This window comes from Lacerta agilis, chromosome 4, assembly GCF_009819535.1.
Source record: "Lacerta agilis isolate rLacAgi1 chromosome 4, rLacAgi1.pri, whole genome shotgun sequence".
In the NCBI taxonomy this organism is placed as follows: Eukaryota; Metazoa; Chordata; class Lepidosauria; order Squamata; family Lacertidae; genus Lacerta; species Lacerta agilis.
Window position 1 is genome coordinate 32,137,154 of NC_046315.1, and position 19,603 is coordinate 32,156,756.

At 41.7% G+C, this 19,603-nt stretch overlaps 1 protein-coding gene across 23 annotated transcripts in view; it reads right to left on the reverse strand.

Annotated features, from left to right (window-relative positions):
* Positions 1–309: 309 nt before the first annotated feature.
* Positions 310–19,603, reverse strand: part of ABI3BP (ABI family member 3 binding protein) — a 127,504-nt gene continuing 108,210 nt past the window's right edge. For all 23 annotated transcript variants that reach the window (XM_033146636.1, XM_033146639.1, XM_033146637.1 and 20 more), the window contains 9 exons: positions 17,590–17,709; positions 15,796–15,864; positions 14,240–14,452; positions 13,321–13,429; positions 5,928–6,007; positions 5,287–5,316; positions 3,829–3,990; positions 3,153–3,275; positions 310–2,050 (listed from right to left, as the gene is read on the reverse strand). In XM_033146636.1, the coding sequence (XP_033002527.1) occupies positions 1,935–2,050; positions 3,153–3,275; positions 3,829–3,990; positions 5,287–5,316; positions 5,928–6,007; positions 13,321–13,429; positions 14,240–14,452; positions 15,796–15,864; positions 17,590–17,709 (1,022 nt within the window). In that variant the 3' untranslated portion in view covers positions 310–1,934. The remainder of the gene's footprint in view (positions 2,051–3,152; positions 3,276–3,828; positions 3,991–5,286; positions 5,317–5,927; positions 6,008–13,320; positions 13,430–14,239; positions 14,453–15,795; positions 15,865–17,589; positions 17,710–19,603) is intronic.

Genomic DNA, 19,603 nt, shown 5'->3' on the forward strand with positions numbered 1-19,603 from the left:
TCACACAATGCTTCCATGTAAGACAAATCCAGCACATTCATTTAGGCAACCACATGATGCTATGGAGCCTCTCAGCTAAGCCATATTGAGGGAGATGCTCTATTTCACATTGTTTACAAAATCTTAGTTAAGGAAGGATGTGGCACACTCTGCTACCTCCCCCAAGCTATCTGATAATTTCAGTTATAATCTCAAAATTGCAACTAAAGGTTATTGGAAAGTCTTTGAAGCGGCTCTCGAGAATTTAGGATTGTTTTCAGAATTTTTCAGTTTTGTGTCTGCTGAATATACCAATGGATCAAATACTACTTATGATTTAAAATACTTTATTAAGAGTACAGTGTGCCGGCAATGTACTTAAAAGTTTTTTTTATTATTATAAACAACCAATCCAATATTCCTTGTGTTCTTTTTTAATACATTGAATAAACACCTTTAAAAACCTACATCTCTTTATATATATAATGTTTAAATGTTTAAGCAATACAAATATATCACTTTGTGTAGAGGGGAAGCACAGAGCCATTTAAAATAAACAGCTTTCATTTTTCCATTCTACAAAGCAGATCACATTACTGTTTCAACTGTATATAAAGATTTTTGTATGCTTCAGCCATAATATATTCTACATGGTATTTGACTGAAGTCTGCATTCATCTTTACTCAACACAGTTAAAACCTAATAACCATACTAGCTTGTTAAGGGTACATTTAAACCTGCTTATTCTTGATTTTATGTATGTTGATTTTTTGGGAGCACTTTATAAATTATGAATATTGCATACATGTTGGGAAGGCAGGTTTCCCTGGAAGCAATGAATGATTGTCTGCTTTGTACTGTAAAGGCAAACACTGTGCTTAAAATACATGTCCTTTGTAAGTATTAGAGCACATAATATTTTGAGATGCAACATCCTGTTTTGTTCCATTATAATGATAGTGATCACAGGGTTAAGGTTTGTACAGATCATCTCCCTGTTGTTTGCTGTAGCAACAGATTTTACCTTTAGGTGGCTGCATTCTACCTTTCAAGCAGAGCTGAAATCAATCCACTATAGAGAGGCAAAAGTCTGCAGCGACATAGCTTCCAGTTACTCCAAAAGCACCATAGAAGCATGTGTATACAGTACCTTCAATAGTCAGCTCCATCTATGCAAGACAAGCGTCTTGAGCAGGCCTTACAAGCAAGCTGTAACCTGCTTTTGCCAAATCAAAAGTCCTGTTGGACATACAGAATTAAAACCAATAGAGAATAAAACCTACCCTTAGGTGAGTTCTCCACAAAATGATACAGGCATCCAATCTACCTCAGGCTAAGTGGTGAGCATTTTGCCACACTTTCAAATGACAGAACGATTATTGACATGGGCTCAGTCAAATGGTTCTCTGGAATATGGCTGCCATGTTTAAAAACACAGGCTATCTGAGTACAGAGCTGTATAGAGAGCATCATTAGCTTTCCAGAGTATTCAAATAGAGGACTATATTTGCAGCCTGGGCATATAAAGTAGCAGAAAAGCTAACCTGACAGAATAACTTAAATGAGTTGAAAAATAAATCAGAACACGTACTTCGGCAGTATGCATCAATAAAATTCAGAATACATACTTTTCCATAAAGGTGCCTCAAACAATGATAAATAATAAACTACATCTTTCAAAACATGTAGAAGGCACCAGAAGAGACTTAAGAGGGAGCCAGCTTCCCAAGTATTTTATGACATGTTCTAAATTCCTACAACAGATCCATAAATCTGGACAACTATAATTAAGCAGCCAATGCTATCAAACAGTTAACACAGTATTGTTAGATTTCAGAATGAACAATACTACACCACAACACATTTCCATCTCTCAGCTTGCCTGGTTTAGCCATAGCTGGATTGCAACCATTTGGTATCATCCTTTGCTCTGCCATTTGTCTTATCTCTTGCTCTACCATTTTCCAGGTATTGTTGCTCCACACTCATACCAGTGGACGTAGTTAGTACGCGTCTCCGCGCCTATTTTCCCAAACTTGACAGGCTCCTGTCTCATCGCTCTAAAAAAGCCTGGTGAAACAAAACGAGGGAAAGCAGAAGCTGAACACTGAAATACTGGTTCTGGTATTAACATTTGCCTAGGCGTACACCTAAGATTTTTAAAGTGCACATTTAAAAGTGTAAAGCAAGGGTAGAGGACTTTTTCCACCTGTGGGACACATGTCCGTGGCGAATAGGGCCAAAGGTAAATGTTGGTACAGCTACAGACAAAAGTGGGCAGAGTGACTCTTAGTGCAGTAGTTGTGTTTTAGCCATGGAAAAGATTGATAAATCCTTTTCCCCCCATCTGGGCAACCATTATCACAGTTGAACAATGCATTCCAGCCAGCCAAAAGCATTCAAGTAGGACAGAGATCGGCAAACTAAGGCCCGTGGGCTGGATCAGGCCAATTACCATCAGGATCCAGCCCGCGGACCGTCCATGGATCAGTGTGGGGATTCTGTTTGTTTGAGCTGCACCATTTCCCCCCCTGCGCCATTCCATTTCCTCCCCTCTCCCTCACACCATGGCGACGCCTCCTCCTGGCTTCTCCCCACCCTGCCTAGAGGAGGAAGGGAGCTGGGCTGAGCTGGCTGAGCGCCATTTTAAGCAACCCCTCTCCGGAGCCAGCCTTTTTATGCCACTCATCTTCCCTCCGCCGCCACTGCCCTGGTGCTCTTGTGGGACAGAGAGTGGAGCGGACGAGCTCTCTCTGCCTACCCATGAGAAGCATAAAGCAGTGGGGGGGGGGGGCGGTAGCCCCTGGGAGGCAAACGCAGTGGCTGCCGCCTCTTCCAGCTCCCCCCCCATGGTGCTGCTTCTCCGGCCCACTACAAGGTCTGAGGGACAGTGGACCGGCCCGCAACTAAATAATTTTGCTGGCCCCTGAAGTAGGGCATAGAGCAAGGCCACTTGGAAGTGTGGCCTGAGGAGAACAGCTGGACAGAAAGACCTGGAGGCATTCAGCCTCTGGGCCTGAAGTTCTCTAGCCCATAGGTCAAGACAATGACAAGCATGAGCAAATTTTAGTTTGCAAATGTGTGTCCTAAACAAGCTTTTAGGAAACCAGGCTTGGCTGTGGATCCATGTCAAGTGTCCAAAAAGTCAAGACACAAACCCTTTAGAACATACCATCTTTGGTAGGTAGTTGATCCGACTGAACATGTTGCCCTGTTTTTCCGTCTAAATATGAGTCCACAAATTGACAGTGATCTTCTCCATGCCCCCTCTGATCTCCTATGTCATAAAATTTACCTGAAAACATGAAGATCACATTTAAAAAATGAGTGAAATTCAAATGCCATTAAATAAAGATTAGAGGAGTGTTTATGACCGTCCTAATGAATTTGACAAGAGGTGCATAAAACTGACCAGTCCCCGACCAGTAGAGGCAGCTCCCTATAAATATGTTTGGCCAAATCCAATTTGCTGCTCCCCACCCCAAAAAAGCTAACTGACCCAATTGCAGCTTATTTTACATAGCTTTGCACATGCACATCTGTGTGTGCTGGTCCTCATTTAGCTGGTCGTACATCTGTGGATGCCTGCTTCCATGGGTATATGGCCCACTACTTCAATCATTTTGCCATCTCAAAGAGAGATGAGTCATTGCTAGCATTGACACCCATAGTCGGTCACTGCCCAGTGCTCTTCCACATGGCAGATGGAGCACAGCATTGCCACACAAAGCAGTTAAGGGAAGTTTTTTTCTCCAGACGGCAGCATTGACAAACTGCTTTGATGGCATGATGCCCCTGGTCAGTTCACAGCACCAACCATCCCATACTGCTGCCCCTCAGTTTCATACCTGTAAGTGAATCGCTGAGGTAAATTTTGTATCGGAGGGAGTTGCACAACTGTACACCAACAAACTTCTTGTACCAAGTCCTCTTGACAAACTGTTTCCCCTTGCATTCAGAATAGGAATCAGAATTGAATTTGATTTGAGTCCAGATGGCATCTTTTCCCACTGTAAGGGAACAACAAATAATGTATGTGCAAAAATAGGTATGTAGACATTGGAATCAAGTGAAACCCTGTCTTCCACTATAAAATGGCCTCAAGGCAGCTCACAATAACAAAACAAAACAAAACAAAACAACAACACAAAACAAAACAGTATAATAAACAAGAGTTGGAAGATAAACCAGCAGAACTAGTAGATAAAAAGGAAAGTAGGTATAAATAGGAGATAAAAGGTTATGAAAAGGTCTCATAGTTACACCAATTTCTGATCAGAACTCAGGCACAAAAGTGTAGTAACCAGTTAGACTGGAATAACAGCTCTAATTTGCTCAGCTGAATCTGATGGGACACTGATTTGTACATTTCTTTGAAGTTTAGGTTTCAACCAATAAAAAGGTTTAATACATTGTAGCAAGAGAAATATGGGATGTGCGAAAGGGTCTTTTTGGATGCAGCACTGAGATTGCAGAACTTGGTACCTAAGGAAGCCAGGCAGGTCCCTTCCTTATACCAATGTCTGTTCTGAGCTTTTCTAGTTCGTGTTTCTGCTGTTGCTGTAGCTGGCTCTATTCACTTTATTGCTTTGATTGGTTTATTATCATTTCAATTGATGATCTAAGCGGCATTGGAGGCCCCTTTGGGGGCTGAAAAGTGGGGTAAAATGGATTTTGTAACTAAAATAAATGCTGAGAAACATATTCTGTTGGGGGGGGGATGAACCACAGAAAGGAAGACTACCTTTTACACCATATTAAACATGAGTCTCCTAAATGAATTAAGAAACTTACCACCCCCCCATCGACTGTATCAGATCCTTTCCTGCTAGTTAAAGACCTTATACGGAGTTTACAGTCCTCCACCATAAAGCTGATGGCAGCCAACATTTTTCAGAGAGCTGCAAAAGCAGAAGCAGATGGCAGATTTTCTATAGCAGTGGCTGGACACTGCTGTATGCTCTGTTAAATCACTTATTAAGTGAGAAACAGCCTATTCATTTCAGAGAGCTGTCTTTTAATTTAATGACAGGCCTGAGAAAATATGAGCTGTGCCTGGCTCATTTCTGCCCCTTGGTTCTGTGCCAGTGGAGCGCCACCTCCAATTGATTGGGCAGGCCTCAGGTAAACATTTAGACTGGCAGGAACGCTTTGCAAACAGCGCAGGTCAAAAAAACCCCCCAAACCCGTGAAATCATGTGCAAAATGCCTTTCTCTTCTAAATCCACTCTGTCATACAGCAGTACATTATCTCACCTCAGAAAAATGCTCTCACCAGAGTATACTATAATATATAAAGGACTTACTTGAAATTGGCTCAGTCACTCTTGGGTCCGCTAAGGAGAAAAAACAAGTGCTGGGTCAGACTGCAAAATAACTTCTAGCATTTCAGAAGTATGCTGGGGAAAAGGGTTTACTTCTTCTTCAATTGACATGAATTGTAATCTGCACAACTGCAACGTGGTTTGAAATCAAGGCAGAACAGTTGTGAGCCTACGTTAAACTAATAAGCTGCTCATGTCTACTTTGAAATACCAAAGGACTGTGCTTTTCTAAGTGCCGTCTATCTGATGTTTTGATCTATTTTAGGACCTTTTAAATGTGTCAGGGGGTATATTTTTTGTTACCTTCTTATGTATTTTGTGTCTTTACATTGTAAACAACAACAACAACAAGGTCTTAAATGATGTTATAGCAATTTTGAAAGTAATTAATTAATTAATGGCATTTTAAACCGGGCAGGGAGTTGTATTAAATAAATAAATAAATTTAACAACATTTTCAGGTACCAGAATAAAATGTCATTCTTGAGGAAGTTTGTGTAAATGCATAGTTCCCATATCGCTTTCACTTTATCTGCTGCTTTTTCCTACAGCAGGTAGATATTAAAATGCGTAAAGAGCGAGAGAGGCTTGTAGCTAATTGGTACACTTATTGAAACTCTTACCTGATTCAGTTTTAAATGGCTTTGATTCGGTGCTCGGTCCTTCACCAAGGGGGTTGCTAGGTATCACAACAAATTCATAACTAGGAAGAAAATGGGGGGTGGGGGGAAGAGACACCCAGTTCTTTATTGCAAACATCAAGCATCGCATGGTAAAATAATTGCATTGGTTTATCTGAAAGGACTGTTGTAAGTATTCCTGAGAGTGCATGAAATGTTTTGACCACTTAAGAAAGGTGCTAAGTAAATACTATTATTTTGCTACATAGCTATAATTTCTACACTGAAAATTGCACGAAAGCTTCACATATAATCACATGGACCAAATGCATACATGCATATTTTGCCACATATACATGCTACTGGGACCCACAATCAGTAAGGCAATCATAGAATAATAGATATACGCGTACACAAACAGCACAAAACACACACATGCATTTGTTATTATTTGGAAACAGGATGAAAGCAAATTTCTGTATTCTAGTGACCTGTGTGTTAGAAACTCATTTTGTATGAATAATAATTTACAATAATTTATTATTTATACCCCACCCATCTGGCTGAGTTTCCCCAGCTACTCAGAAGCAGCTCTGAATGTGTAAGTTTTCATGAAAACATTTAAGACATATGGGTTAGTGCATATGGTCCTCTCTCTCCTCTTGAGGGTAATTCCTTGCACAATAAACTCACCCTCAAAGCTTGTTCAAGTGGTTTTGTGACAGGCCTCAGGGCCACTTCATGTGTTATAGTAGTTATCATGCACCTACTTCTATTCTGTAATGTAATTACCAGTACATTATTTTTTTCACCACTAGAAAGCTGTGGAAACATAGGCATCAGGGACAATGACTGTGTAAAAGGTGGAAGTGTGCAGGTCCCAAATCAACATGTCAAAGATGCATAATACAGCCACAATACAGTGCACTGTGTCCTCTGCATGTTTACTATCTAGTGTTTTAAAGCCAAGAAACAGCTTTCAGCTTCATTTCTAATGTGGTCTATGCAGCTCCTTGAACAGTGAGTCAAGCACTGTATTGTACATTGTCTGAAGTCCTAACACAGATATGCAATCAGCACTCAAGTGCAAGCTAGATTACAAGGCCACGGAACCCCTAAACAGTATATGCCAAATAGTTATTTGCCTTCAACTGTTGGAAGAGGTTATGGACCAAAGAAGTCCACCACATCACATATAAGAAAAATGTTCTCGCACAGATTAAGTGAACATTATTTGTATTGCAGTAAAGACTTTTTCCATAGGAAATTGCTATCCCATATGGAATCTTGGCAAGCAGAAGGAATGGCACTATTTTCCAGATCTTGCAACAGTGCAGAAATGTATGTGCATAGAAAAGGAAAGGAAAGGGGAATAAACAAAGCTCTCAATATGCAATTTTCAGTTGAGCTGCTGGCTTAAAATCTCAAGCAGAAAAGGTACATCTATCATGAAATCTCTTTACAGTGGTACCCCGCAAGACGAAATTAATTCGTTCCGCAAGACTTTTCGTCTTGCGAGGCACCGTTTCCCATAGGAACGCATTAAAATTTAATTAATGCGTTCCTATGGGGAAAAAAGTCCGGGGGCCCCTTCCGACCGTCACCGGAGCCTCGCCGCGCCGTGTTTTAAAGCTACAGGGAGCGAACAGCAGCACTGCTGTTCGCTCCTTGCAGCTTTAAAACGTGGCGCGATGAGGCTCCGGTGGGGAGAGGCGGCGTCGGATCGCGCACGGCCATCCAAAATGGCGGCGCGATCCCACTCCGCCCCCCCGCGCACCGGGAGATTGCAGACATGCACAGTCGATCCAAGATGGACGCGATGCACAACACCCCTCCCGACCGGAGAAAAAGGTAAGCCTTTACAGCTCCCTGTAATGGCGCGGCACCGCGTTTTAAAGCTGCAGGGAGCGAACAGGAGTGCTGCTGTTGGCTCCCTGTAGCTTTAAAACACGGCGCGGCGAGGCTCCGGTGCGCGGGGGGGCGGAGTGGGATCGCGCCGCCATTTTGGATGGCCGTGCACGATCCGACGCCGCCTCTCCCCACCGGAGCCTCATCGCGCCGCGTTTTAAAGCTGCAAGGAGCGAACAACAGCACTCCCTGCAGCTTTAAAACACGGCGGGGCAAGGCTCCGGGGGGCGGGGGGGATCGCGCCGCCATTTTGGATGGCCGTGCGCGATCCGACGCCGCCCCCGCGCACCGGATCCGCGCCGCGCCGCGTTTTAAAGCTGCAAGGAGCGAACAACAGCACTCCCTGCAGCTTTAAAACACGGCGGGGCAAGGCTCCGGGGGGCGGGGGGGATCGCGCCGCCATTTTGGATGGCCGTGCGCGATCCGACGCCGCCCCCCGCGCACCGGATCCGCGTCGCGCAGCGTTTTAAAGCTGCAAGGAGCGAACAGCAGCACTCCCTGCAGCTTTAAAACACGGCGGGGCGAGGATCCGGTGCTTACAGTGGTACCTCGCCAGACGAATTCGTCTTGCGAAAAAGAGCCATAGACGAATTCGTCTCGCGAGTCAACTAAAAACTCGCAAAACCCTTTCGTTTTGCGAGTTTTTCGTTGTGCGAGGCATTCGTCTTGCGGGGTACCACTGTATTTAGATTCATTGGCATATTCAGAAAGCTACTAGAAAATCTTTCTAACCATTTTGCTGAGCATGTACGCTATTTTAACTACTAGTACTTAGATCTAGAGGAAGTTTGAACTTTAGTCTTATCCCTTCTTTCCATTGTTTCTGCTCACAGTACTGCGTTTTGAAAAAATATGTAGAATCATAGAATTATAGGGTTGGAAGAAGCACTGAGGATCATCTAGTCCAACCCCCTGAAATGCAGGAACCCTGCCCATGGTTGTCCCTGGGTGGGCTTGAACCACCAACCTTCAGGTTAACACCCTGACCCATTGTGCCACTAGGGACAAAATGCTGCTGCAACGTTTCTTGACATTTAATGAAGTGTTGAGTGCATTTGAGTGCCCTTAAAACAAAAAAGATTCAAGGAAATAGGAAAAGTATGTGTGGCCTGTGTAAGCAAGATAACATTTCCCTAAACCCATGGGTGTTGGCTGGACTTAAGAAAACAAGCACAGATTGTTGCAAACCTGGGGAAATGACAAGATAGTGTTATTGTTGTTCGTGCCCAGATTATATAGATAGACAAATGTGAATTGTTAAAGCATAAAGCTTTTAATCTACACCCCAAATCAAGAAACCTGTTTTCCGGTTCAGTGTCAAAGCTGTTCAGCTGAGTAGGCATTTGGTGAGACCAATTCCATTGATGTTCCCTTAATCTTTAGACACACAGAACTGGCCATTTACCAAACAAGGGTAGCAGAGATGGATAATTTAATTGGACTGGAGGAGGGTAGGTGTCCTCTTGTATTAAACAACCTTGAGATATTTTTCATATCTCAAGAAGGCGCATATAAATTTCCTTAGAGACCAAATTCTAGCTATGGTATGAAATGGAGATGGCATAGAGAGAGATTTAAAACTATATTTATCAACATATGGGCAACCTGAGACATTATTTTCAAAAACATAAGGAAAGTGATAATTGAAAGCTACATACTCTGGAGAACTTTGCAGGAACAAGAACAAAAGTTGAGCATGAGCCCCATAATCTGACTCTGAGTAAACTCAAATGTGAAAAGGGCAAGAAATTGTGGATTTCAGAATATGAGAAGGTATCTTTCTGAAGAATACATTGTGGGAGGAAGACAACCATGGAATAACCACCAGCAATGGCCAGTGTGATGGGACAGAGGGCAATAAATGGCTCTCACAGGGATCACGAAGACCTCTTGAACATATTGGTGGTAGAGTCTGGTTCAGCACTATGCAAGCATATAGTCGCTAACTGGAAAGGCACCCCCAGTGTAGACATCACCTCTGACATCATCAGATCACACTGGGTGCTGCTGACTAGATACTAGCAGCTGTTTGCATGATGTTGATCCAGCCCCCTTGCCTCCACAGCTGCTTTGGGATACTAGTAGGTAAGAGCATGGACCCCTCCTTTACCTGGACTTTTTGCTCAGTGATGCTTGTGGCTGATTCAGTGCCACCTGCCACACCTCTCAGTACACAATCACCTCACGCAGGAAAGTGGTATGTTTGACAACTCTACTAAAAATAATGGGGCGGCATAGGCAGTATGGATAAATCTCAGCCAATGGCTCCAGCTGGATAGCTGCTAAGCCCATGAATCCACAGTAACATAATATGTCAACAAGGACTTTTTTCTATTTCATCCGGAGGAGAGTCTGCATGATAGTTAAGCCAACATTATCCAAGCTGGATTTAACAGTGTAGGTTCCATTCCAACACAGACCCAAACATGCTAAAGTCTGTGTTGGATTGTAGCCAAAATATACAACTAGTCACGGCTTGCTACGGGTGCATAGTATTCAATGGTGGCACAACTATTATTGTAAGCTGGTCAACCATAACTTATTCTATGCGGAGTTTTTATTTATTGTGAGTGATTTGCTTTAAATTCCTCACATGAAAGCAACTGTTGAAAGATCAAGACATTTGAGTAGGAAGATTCATAATACACAAATGTTGTTTTGCTCGACGAGCCAGCCAAACGTTAGTCGCTCCAACAACATTTAATAATTTGAAGAATGCTGAGTGAACCAAATTATGGGGTAAGATGCTTTGTATTTTCCTAGCTGCTTGCATTTTGTCAAGTCTAAAGATGTTATTTTTCCCCACTCTGAAATGCAGCACACATTATTTTTGATAGCTCGCCAGGCTCAAAAGCCAAAACACTCCTCACCTATGGAAAACAAAATCAAAATAACCAATGAAAAGGACTGATTATCAGACATGAGTTACTATGAGAGAATGGAACACCTGCATCGAGTCTGCAAAAAGCACATGGAATTTTCCAGCAATCCAGCTATCCAACAAAATCAAAAGGCAAGAAAGTGCCAGCAAGTTTAAAAACTGTAACTGTGTTAAACAGGTAATGGACAGTATGAATATCCCTTAAAGCAACACTGTGGGGCAGAAGAATGAGTTCATGATGTCATGTCTCTACCCTTCTAGTTCCCACAAAGTTATGTTTTTAGTAGGGTGATCCTGTGTTTGCTTACTTGGAAGGAAACCTCATTGTGGTAATTTTGTTCAGTGTGCATAGGACTGCAATGTGTACCAAGCTTACAAGCAACCACTAGCCCTGTCACAATAGCCATCCAAGTTATTCCATTTAGTCTTTCTAGTGGATTTAGCCTTCATTTGCAGCGTTCACAATTCCGGATGCAACGCAAATTCTCAGATATGTTTAGGACAATAAGTTCTTGCCCATAATGAACAAACAAGGCCTGGTGCACTGTTCCTGATATCTTCCTGACACGAGAAGATGCATCTATGTAGATAACCTTCAGTTGCAGCAAGAGATGCCCTTAGATGAACGGCCTTTTAGCCTGGGGGTTTCATATGATTTATCAGTATTTTTATATATTTGTGTACCTGACTGGTCTTTCCCCAGTATTTTTATCTGTTTTATCTGTATTTTTAGTCGCAATGGCCTGTTGGCTACGTGAATAAAGTTTGATTTGATTTGATTTGATAGATGAGGGGGCAAGTAGGGATAAGCAAATCTGTGAATTTCAGTTTCCTTCAGATTCTCATTTTCCCAGTCTTGTTTCACATTTCCACATCGGGTTGCAAACCTTTTTAAAAAGGTGTTGTGAAAATTCAGCAGCATTCTAGTGCAAATTTATTTCAATATACATATTTTTATGTGCAATTTTGCTTAAGCAATTTCCCTATATTATAATGCCCTTTTAATGCTGTTTTCATTGATGTATACTATTTTGTACAAATATATGCATTTTGTACACATTCCTTGGCAAAATTTTGAGCATTGCAAATTTTGAAGGATGGTTGTGTTTCAGTGTGTGTATTGTTTAAGAAAGTGTGAATGAGGTAGGTTTGCCTTTAAGCATGAACCAAATCAAATTTCTCCCTGTCCTTAGGTGGGACTATACCAGCACCTCTCCAATGCATGAATCTTATATCCAAACATGCACATTTGCCAGCTTGCTTGCACAACTGGCTGCTTGCGTCTGATAATATTTAATGATGAAATACTAGGCATCAACTATAAAACACACACTCTCTCCCCTCCACTCCAAGAGAAAGGGGAGATACTGCAGCAGTCAAGAGTGGGACTTGGGGAGAGAACACCTTAAAAGAAACAACTCCTGGTTCCCGGCGTGCACAGCGGGAGGATGGCGGACCGTAACATCTCTGCTATCTGTCACGAGTTAATTTGGCGGTTGCGATGGGAGTAAAGCAGCCTCCCGACCCCCCCGGGACGACGGGGGGGGGCTGCCTTGCCCGCGGTACCCTTTAACTCACTCTGGACCCTTCGGGACCGAGTGGGTGGGTCTGGGCACATAGCGCTCGAGACAGATGGATCTCCTGGAGCCGGCCCCGTTCGTGCGCGTCTCCTTCAATTGGATATATAAATTAGTTTAAAGATTTTGGACATGTCTCTGACAAAGGAGTGGGAAGAATGTTGCTAACTGCAGCCCTGAGTGATAAAGAATGAAGATTGGAAGAAGATGCGGACTTTACATTGGTATGTGAAGGAGGGAAGAGAAGGGGGGGTAAGCTCTGGAATCTCCGTTTGTTTTGCCTCAATATCTACCTAACACGGGCAAACCTCCCCCAGAAAATCCACTTTCACAGGCAAATGGCAAGCGGACTTTTAAGACTGAATGCAAATTAGATTGGAAATTACAAGAAATAAACTCTATGGAGTTAAATTAAGATGTGGATTGATTTAAAAAGTAATGGAGGATCTTCAGCTGGTGTGACGCAGCAAGAATTATGGTTGACGAGAATCTGTGGAGCTGGATACCGCTTCAAAGGGAGAAGCCAGCCTTGACAGACGATTGATAGTGGAATTTACAGGCGTCTGGCTCTCCTGGAAAGGAGAGGAGGAGGGCTTGCAGAGTTGAAAATTTGCTGTGTCGTAGTTTGATTTACAAGCTTGATTTATGAGAAGACAAAGGCAAGATGGCGCCGGCTGATATACGATATTTGGAGGATGACGGCTTTATCCATACAGAGACATTATTCATTATAATAGTGTTTGCTTGCTGGCATTGATCAGAGGCTGTGAAGATATTGGTTTTTGAACGCAACGAGATGAGATCAGAAAAGCGCTCTGGACTCCGAAACATGGGGAACTCAAAAATTAAAAATTTGGCATAATTGGAATTGTTATAATTGGAAGTGTATAATTAATTTGGATTGTAATTCGATTGATAATTGGAAATTTATATTGGAAAATCAATAAATATGATTTTAAAAAAAGAAACAACTCCTGAGTGCTTAGAACCCCTTCATATATCACATGGTAGTATTTTCTAATTGTATTACCTTGTGTTAGGTTTCAGGTTTTCTACAGTAGAATGAGTTTGATTTGTCGTTATCACAGTCTTGTCCTTTCCTGAAGGGTTTCCATTTTCAGTCGATACAACTTTATATTCTGAAATGATGAAGAAGATTTGTGTTCTGTTATCCTGTCAGTTTCATTTGTTTCCTTTAATCTCCTGGAGTGAATCAGAAACAGTAACAAAGCAAACAACATTCTGAATGTCAAACTGCCAGCCTAGAACAGGGAGATAAAACGAGAGCTTGTGTAGGAAACTCAGTGACTTGACGTTTGGGAGAAAGAGAGCTGTGCGTTATCTGGTGTGACACGTTCCTTCAAGCAAGAACTACAAATCCCAGAGTTCCTGCTGATGCTTCCTATGCACAAGGAGGAGAACCTAAGCGGGGTTGGAATTCAAGTGGTGTCAGAACCATAATCTGAGATCTTAGGCACAGTGCTGCAGATCTCCAGACTCCACCTCCCCCTTAACTCCCTTGTATGTTAATGGTGTCTTGATTAGTCTTTGTTGTTTCTGTTTATTTGAAAAGTGAATACAAATTATCCCAAAAAAACCAAACAATCCTGGCATTATGTGCAAGGGATGGAAAGCACAATCTAAAGGGCATTAGTTAGTGTACTAGCCAGATGAACGGGATAATAATAAAGGGAATGGATGGCGCTGTGGTCTAAACCACTGACTAAACCACTGGCTGACTAACTGGAAGGTCAGGGTGAGTAATAATAATAATAATAATAATAATAATAATAATAATAATAATAATAAAAAATGTCATTCAGGAGCCTCTAGTAACACCTCTAGTTTTTAGAACCAGGCAAGAATAGCTATGGGGAAAAGTGCAGGCTCGTAAAGGAAGACTAGCAATATTGCTCAGGCTCTAAACTTTAAGAGAACCAAAGTCTAACCTGTAACAGTTTCATTTGGTGGTTTTTCCCAGTCCAGTACGACAAAGGTTGGGCAGCCTTCGACAGTTACCACAGTGAGGTTGGTAGGAGGCTTTCGTGGAGGGCTAGTAGCTACCTCTCTGCTGTCCCCCTCTTCCGTTGGAAAGTATTGGAGCGTGTCTGTGATGGAGCATGGCACATCTTCTGGTTTCTTTATATACAACACACCTTCACCTAGAAAAATAGCATCTGTGTTAAGGTGCTTAAAAAAAATATCCAAGTAGCAAATGTGGTGGTAAAATTGTCAGAACTGCACTATTTCAGGTGGTAGGGCCCACAGTTGAATGCTTCTCCATAAAAAACCTGAAAGTTAGCAAGCATGTCAGATATCTCTCCTGATATCGATTTTTAGGGTTCTTGGTTTTTTTTTTTAATGTAGTCATGTAAGTGATGATCAGCTGCATGAAAATTTAAGTAGAAGCCCGAGACCCTTGCAAGTTACTTACATGCACTGGCGGAGGAAGAGGGGGGCGGTGGGAGTGCACTGCCCCCGGCAGTGCGATCCTGGTGGGGTTCAATCTCGGCTGCCGCCTGATCGCACTGGACGCCTCGCTCTCACAGGCGGCACGCCCTGCCCCCAAGAACACATGCCACCCCCCTTTGGGTGGTGCGCCACGCCCCTGGGATGCGTGCTAGTCCCACCCCCGCCTGCTCTCCACCCCTGGTGCCGGAGTATGGAGCTCCGCCACTGCTTACATGTAGGACAGTATCGGGTGTGAAAGCTAGCTTAACAAATCCAGGCTAAACTCTAAGACAGGTAGGACTGGGAGCATATGGCTTTCCTAAGGCTACTTAGGAAATTCATGGAAGAGCAAGGCTTGAATTGGAGACTTTCTGGTTCATATTCATTGTGGTACCTACTTCAACACAATATAAACTCATAAGCTAAGATGTTAAATGATAAAGATGATAAAGGGCCAGGAAACCAAGCCTTATGAGGAACAGTTGAGGGAGATGGACATGTTTAGTCTGGAGAAGAGACTACTGAGAGACAATATGATAGCCATCTTCAAATATCTGAAGGGCTGCCACATGGAAGATGACTACTGCAATTGACACAAGGTAATATCACCAAGGCAACTTTCTGTAAACAAACAGACTCCGCTAACCCAGAAATAATACCTCGGGTTAAGAACTTTGCTTCAGGATGAGAACAGAGATCGCACGGCAGCAGCGGGAGGCCCCATTAGATAAAGTGGTACCTCAGGTTAAGAACAGTTTCAGGTTAAGAACGGACCTCCAGAACGAATTAAGTTCTTAACCTGAGGTACCACTGTAATGTGTTTTAATGTTGTACACTGCCCTGGGATCTTTTGATAAAGGGTGGTATACAAATTGAATAAGTCATCATCAAAAAGCTGTGCAGTGAACATCAGGAGCTGCAGGGATTAAGTTTGTGAGAGCGAGAATGATTAAAAGAGCTTTTAATTTGGGAACTTGGATGATGAGCAAAAACAATTAATATGGTTAAATATCATTTTCACAATCTCACATTACTGCAGCTATTTTAGACATACCTGTGAACCTTCGTTTGCCGGAAGCATCGGTATCTGATGTAGGCTGTGAATTGAACAAAGTTCTATTACCTAAGGAGAGGAAAACCACAACACAATTTTAATAAAAGCACTCCTTTGTAATGTTGAAATGGCACCTCATATTTCATCTCTCATTTTAACCTTCAATCCACTCCTTAGTGCATGTTTGGAATCATGTTCACTTTCTATTAGGAGTGAGCTGAATTTGCCTGTGATGGAAAATAAAAGCCTCTTTGCACTGCCAAAACAAAGATAATCATAAAATAAGTGGCTGAGCTCATTATTGCTGTTGGAGTCACTTCATGCATAATATACAAAACCCTCTCTGAAATTCTAAAAAAAGATTCTTTCATGTTTTGCTGATGCTCCCGTCCTTAGGGAGGCACATGGGTCTTGTACTTAGCAACACTTTAAAAAAGGTGGAAGGGAAACCTGAGCCAATTCCCTTTTCCATAGCATGCCATGTTCTTTAATGCCCTGGAAGTTGAGTTGACCTCTGGGGCACCGCGGAGGAAAAGCATAGTTGCCACCAGGAACATATAAGGTTTCTTTTTTGCTTTGCTTTGCTTTAAGGATGCAGGGGTGCAGATATCCACTGTAGGTTTCTTGTCATCCCATGAACCTTGGAGATCTCAGCCCATCAGCCAACACTTTTCTGAGTGCCCCCTCAGTGCCCAGACTATAGTTTACAACTGTAATATTTCCAAAGAACTAAGCATAAACTAGCATACACTGTTGTGTCTACTGAGGTTTCCTCCATCTCACCTGCTCATTCTGTTCTCTTTCAGCCATGTAGTAACTCTTGCTATCTGCAGTATTACTATGTGAGATTCGATAGGTTGGTGCAAGATGTGTGAGCTATAACTCCAGTGCATATATAATACCCTCTGACATTTCTCCGATGAAAATAGGGACGTCCCATTCCATAATGATAATTTTATTATTTATACCCCACACATCTGACTGGGTTGCCCCAGCCACTCTGGGCAGCTTCCAACATATATAAAAATATGATAAAACATTACACATTAAAAAAAAACTTCCCTGTACAGGATTGACTTCAGACAGCTTGGGAGTCGGATAATTCCATACCCTCCAACATTTCTCCGATGAAAATAAGGACATCCTAAGGAAAAGTGGGACATTCTGGGATCAAATCAGAAACCAGGGCGGCTTCTGTAAATCAAGGACGTCCCTAGAAAATAGGGACACTTGGAGGGTCTGATATATATTTGGAACAAAGTGACATTACTCGTACTGCTAAAACTGCTATTGGTGCTGCTGGAATATTAACCTATGATTTAGGCTGCTAATTTGACATAATAAAATAGCTAGAGAAAACTGCCTCTCTCCATATGAACCTACCCAGATCCTGTGATCACCAGGTGGGGCCTTTCTATGTGCGCCTCCTCCACAAAATATCTGGAGGCTGATGAAGTGGCTCTCTGTTTGTGAATGCTCTCCCCAGGGAGAATCGGCTGGCACCTTCATTATACACCATTAGGCGCCAAGCAAAAACATTCTTCCTCAACCTGGCCTTTGCCTGATTAACACCCCATACTTTTAAAAATGTGTTTGTGGTTAGAGGAAGGGAAGAGGGGGCCATTGTTTTGTTTTGTTCTTTTTATTATGTATTTTGTACACAAGATATTATATATCTTGTATTTTTATGTTGTGGTTACCCTGAGATCTACAGATGATGGGCTGTAAACAAATTTAATCCACAACAACAACAACAACAACAACAACCTACAAATGTACACCTAAAATTCTTACTATAATCTGGAGATGATGATGCTGTAGGGGGTTTTTTATGTGAGCTTGTTTTCCCATGAGCTGCTGGCCCTGTAGGCTTTGCTGTGGAAGATGAAGAGGCTCGTGGCATCAAGACATTTCCTATTGGAAAATAAAAACAAATCTGAATGTCCACTTAGAATTAATGTAGCATTGATTCTAAATAAAACACTTCACAGCCCATTGAAGGAATTCAACTTTTTAAGTAATCGTCTTGCTTGATTCTAGAGATGTACAAGCAGATACGAATTACGTGAGCTTCAAGTGATAAAATGATTTAGATAGAAATTTACATTTATATTGCATATCTATGCAACTTTCTGTGGTTTTTTTCTTGGTTCATTTGTGCCATACTCTATGTGTTGAAAGGGATAAATGGATAAACAAAGGTAGACTGGAACAGGCTCAGCTAAGAGAGAGACAGAGAAAGAGAGAGAGCCAGACATGTATTAAAGTATATTCAAAGCACATTTCACCCCAAAGAATCATGGGGACTGTAGTTTATTAAGAGTGCTAGAAATGGTAGCTTTGTGAGGGTGAAGATACAGTTTCCAGAACTTTGGGAAGGAAGACATGTGCTTAAATTATGAATTGAATAGGCTTTTAGTGTGGGTCTGCCCACAGGCATAAATTGACATAAACACAGGCATAAATGTTGTCTATCCATGCTTAATAGCTTTCAGTGGTATGTTCATACTTGATGTGCATCTCCATCCACATTCTGGGAGAATGAGGGAAAAAAATTAAAATACCTAACTGGCTTTCTGTCTTCTCTTCAATACAGACAAACTCCTTCCCCAACCATTTCTGCTATGTCTGTTCTCTTCCATTCCGATGCATCTCTGCCCATGGTCTTTTGCTTGGCTTTCTCTAAGGACCAAAGACTTTCTCAGCTGCTGCCCCTTGTGCCTTGAATTGCCTTCCAGAACACCTGTACGGTGTCACATTCTTTGAATTTCCCCTCAGGACCCATCTTTTCCATGAAGCTTTTGAAACAATGCCCTCATCTCCATAGCCTACTGCAACTAAAATTAAATTAAACTTACGTAGAGGTTACTGAAATATATGCACTCTTCCCTCATTGAGGCTTGCCTTTATTTATTTCCCCACTGCTGTGTTGAATTATCAATGGAAAAAGATTACCGGTATTATAGTTACGATGAGAAATCTAATTTCTTCCTCCCATTAAAAATTGGAGACAATTACAAACTGTTATTCCTGTCCTGTAATTCGGTGAGCATTGAAGAAATGTTGGCAGAATTTATCCGAACTAGAGAGACTTAATTCTTTTAGCAAATTCAAAGAAGGTTGCATGTTATTTGTTATTACAAGTGCTTTTCTGTATACACAAAAGAACCAAAGTTCTGCTTAAAAAGCTGTTTGGCACTTTTCATTGTTGAAGATGGATGCGGGGATATAAAAAGCTGTTTGGCACTTTTCATTGTTGAAGATGGATGCGGGGATAACAGTTATGTCCTGCCAGTAAACATTCAGAAGCTTGCAGCAGGTTTATTAACATGTCTGATTACTCCTTTCATTTTAAGTGATTAATGGTATCATGTAATATAGGGCACAAACGAAAGAGTTTTACATAATGCCAGACAGAAAAATGAGATAGTTTTTAAATATAAAATTAAAGCAGTATATTATTATTATTATTATTATTATTATTATTATTACCCAAAAAACCCTCCTTACACAAAATTATGTTGAGTCTTGAAATACCCTATCTTTAAAAAGTATGAAATCCCCATATTAATAGGTTTTCTTTTTCTCCTCTAGAATTTACTATAGCTTCCAGTTCGTGTGTAAACTATCTTCAACTTTAGGAAAAAAGGAAATATAAAAAGGTATCAGCAGTTTAGTATCTTACATTCATTTGACATTTAATGAGAATGTAAAAAAAAACCTGGGGACATGTTATAACACAATTTTTGTGGAATGCCATTATCCAAGACTCCTTCACACATGCTATAGTTGTGAAGATGCCATTCAG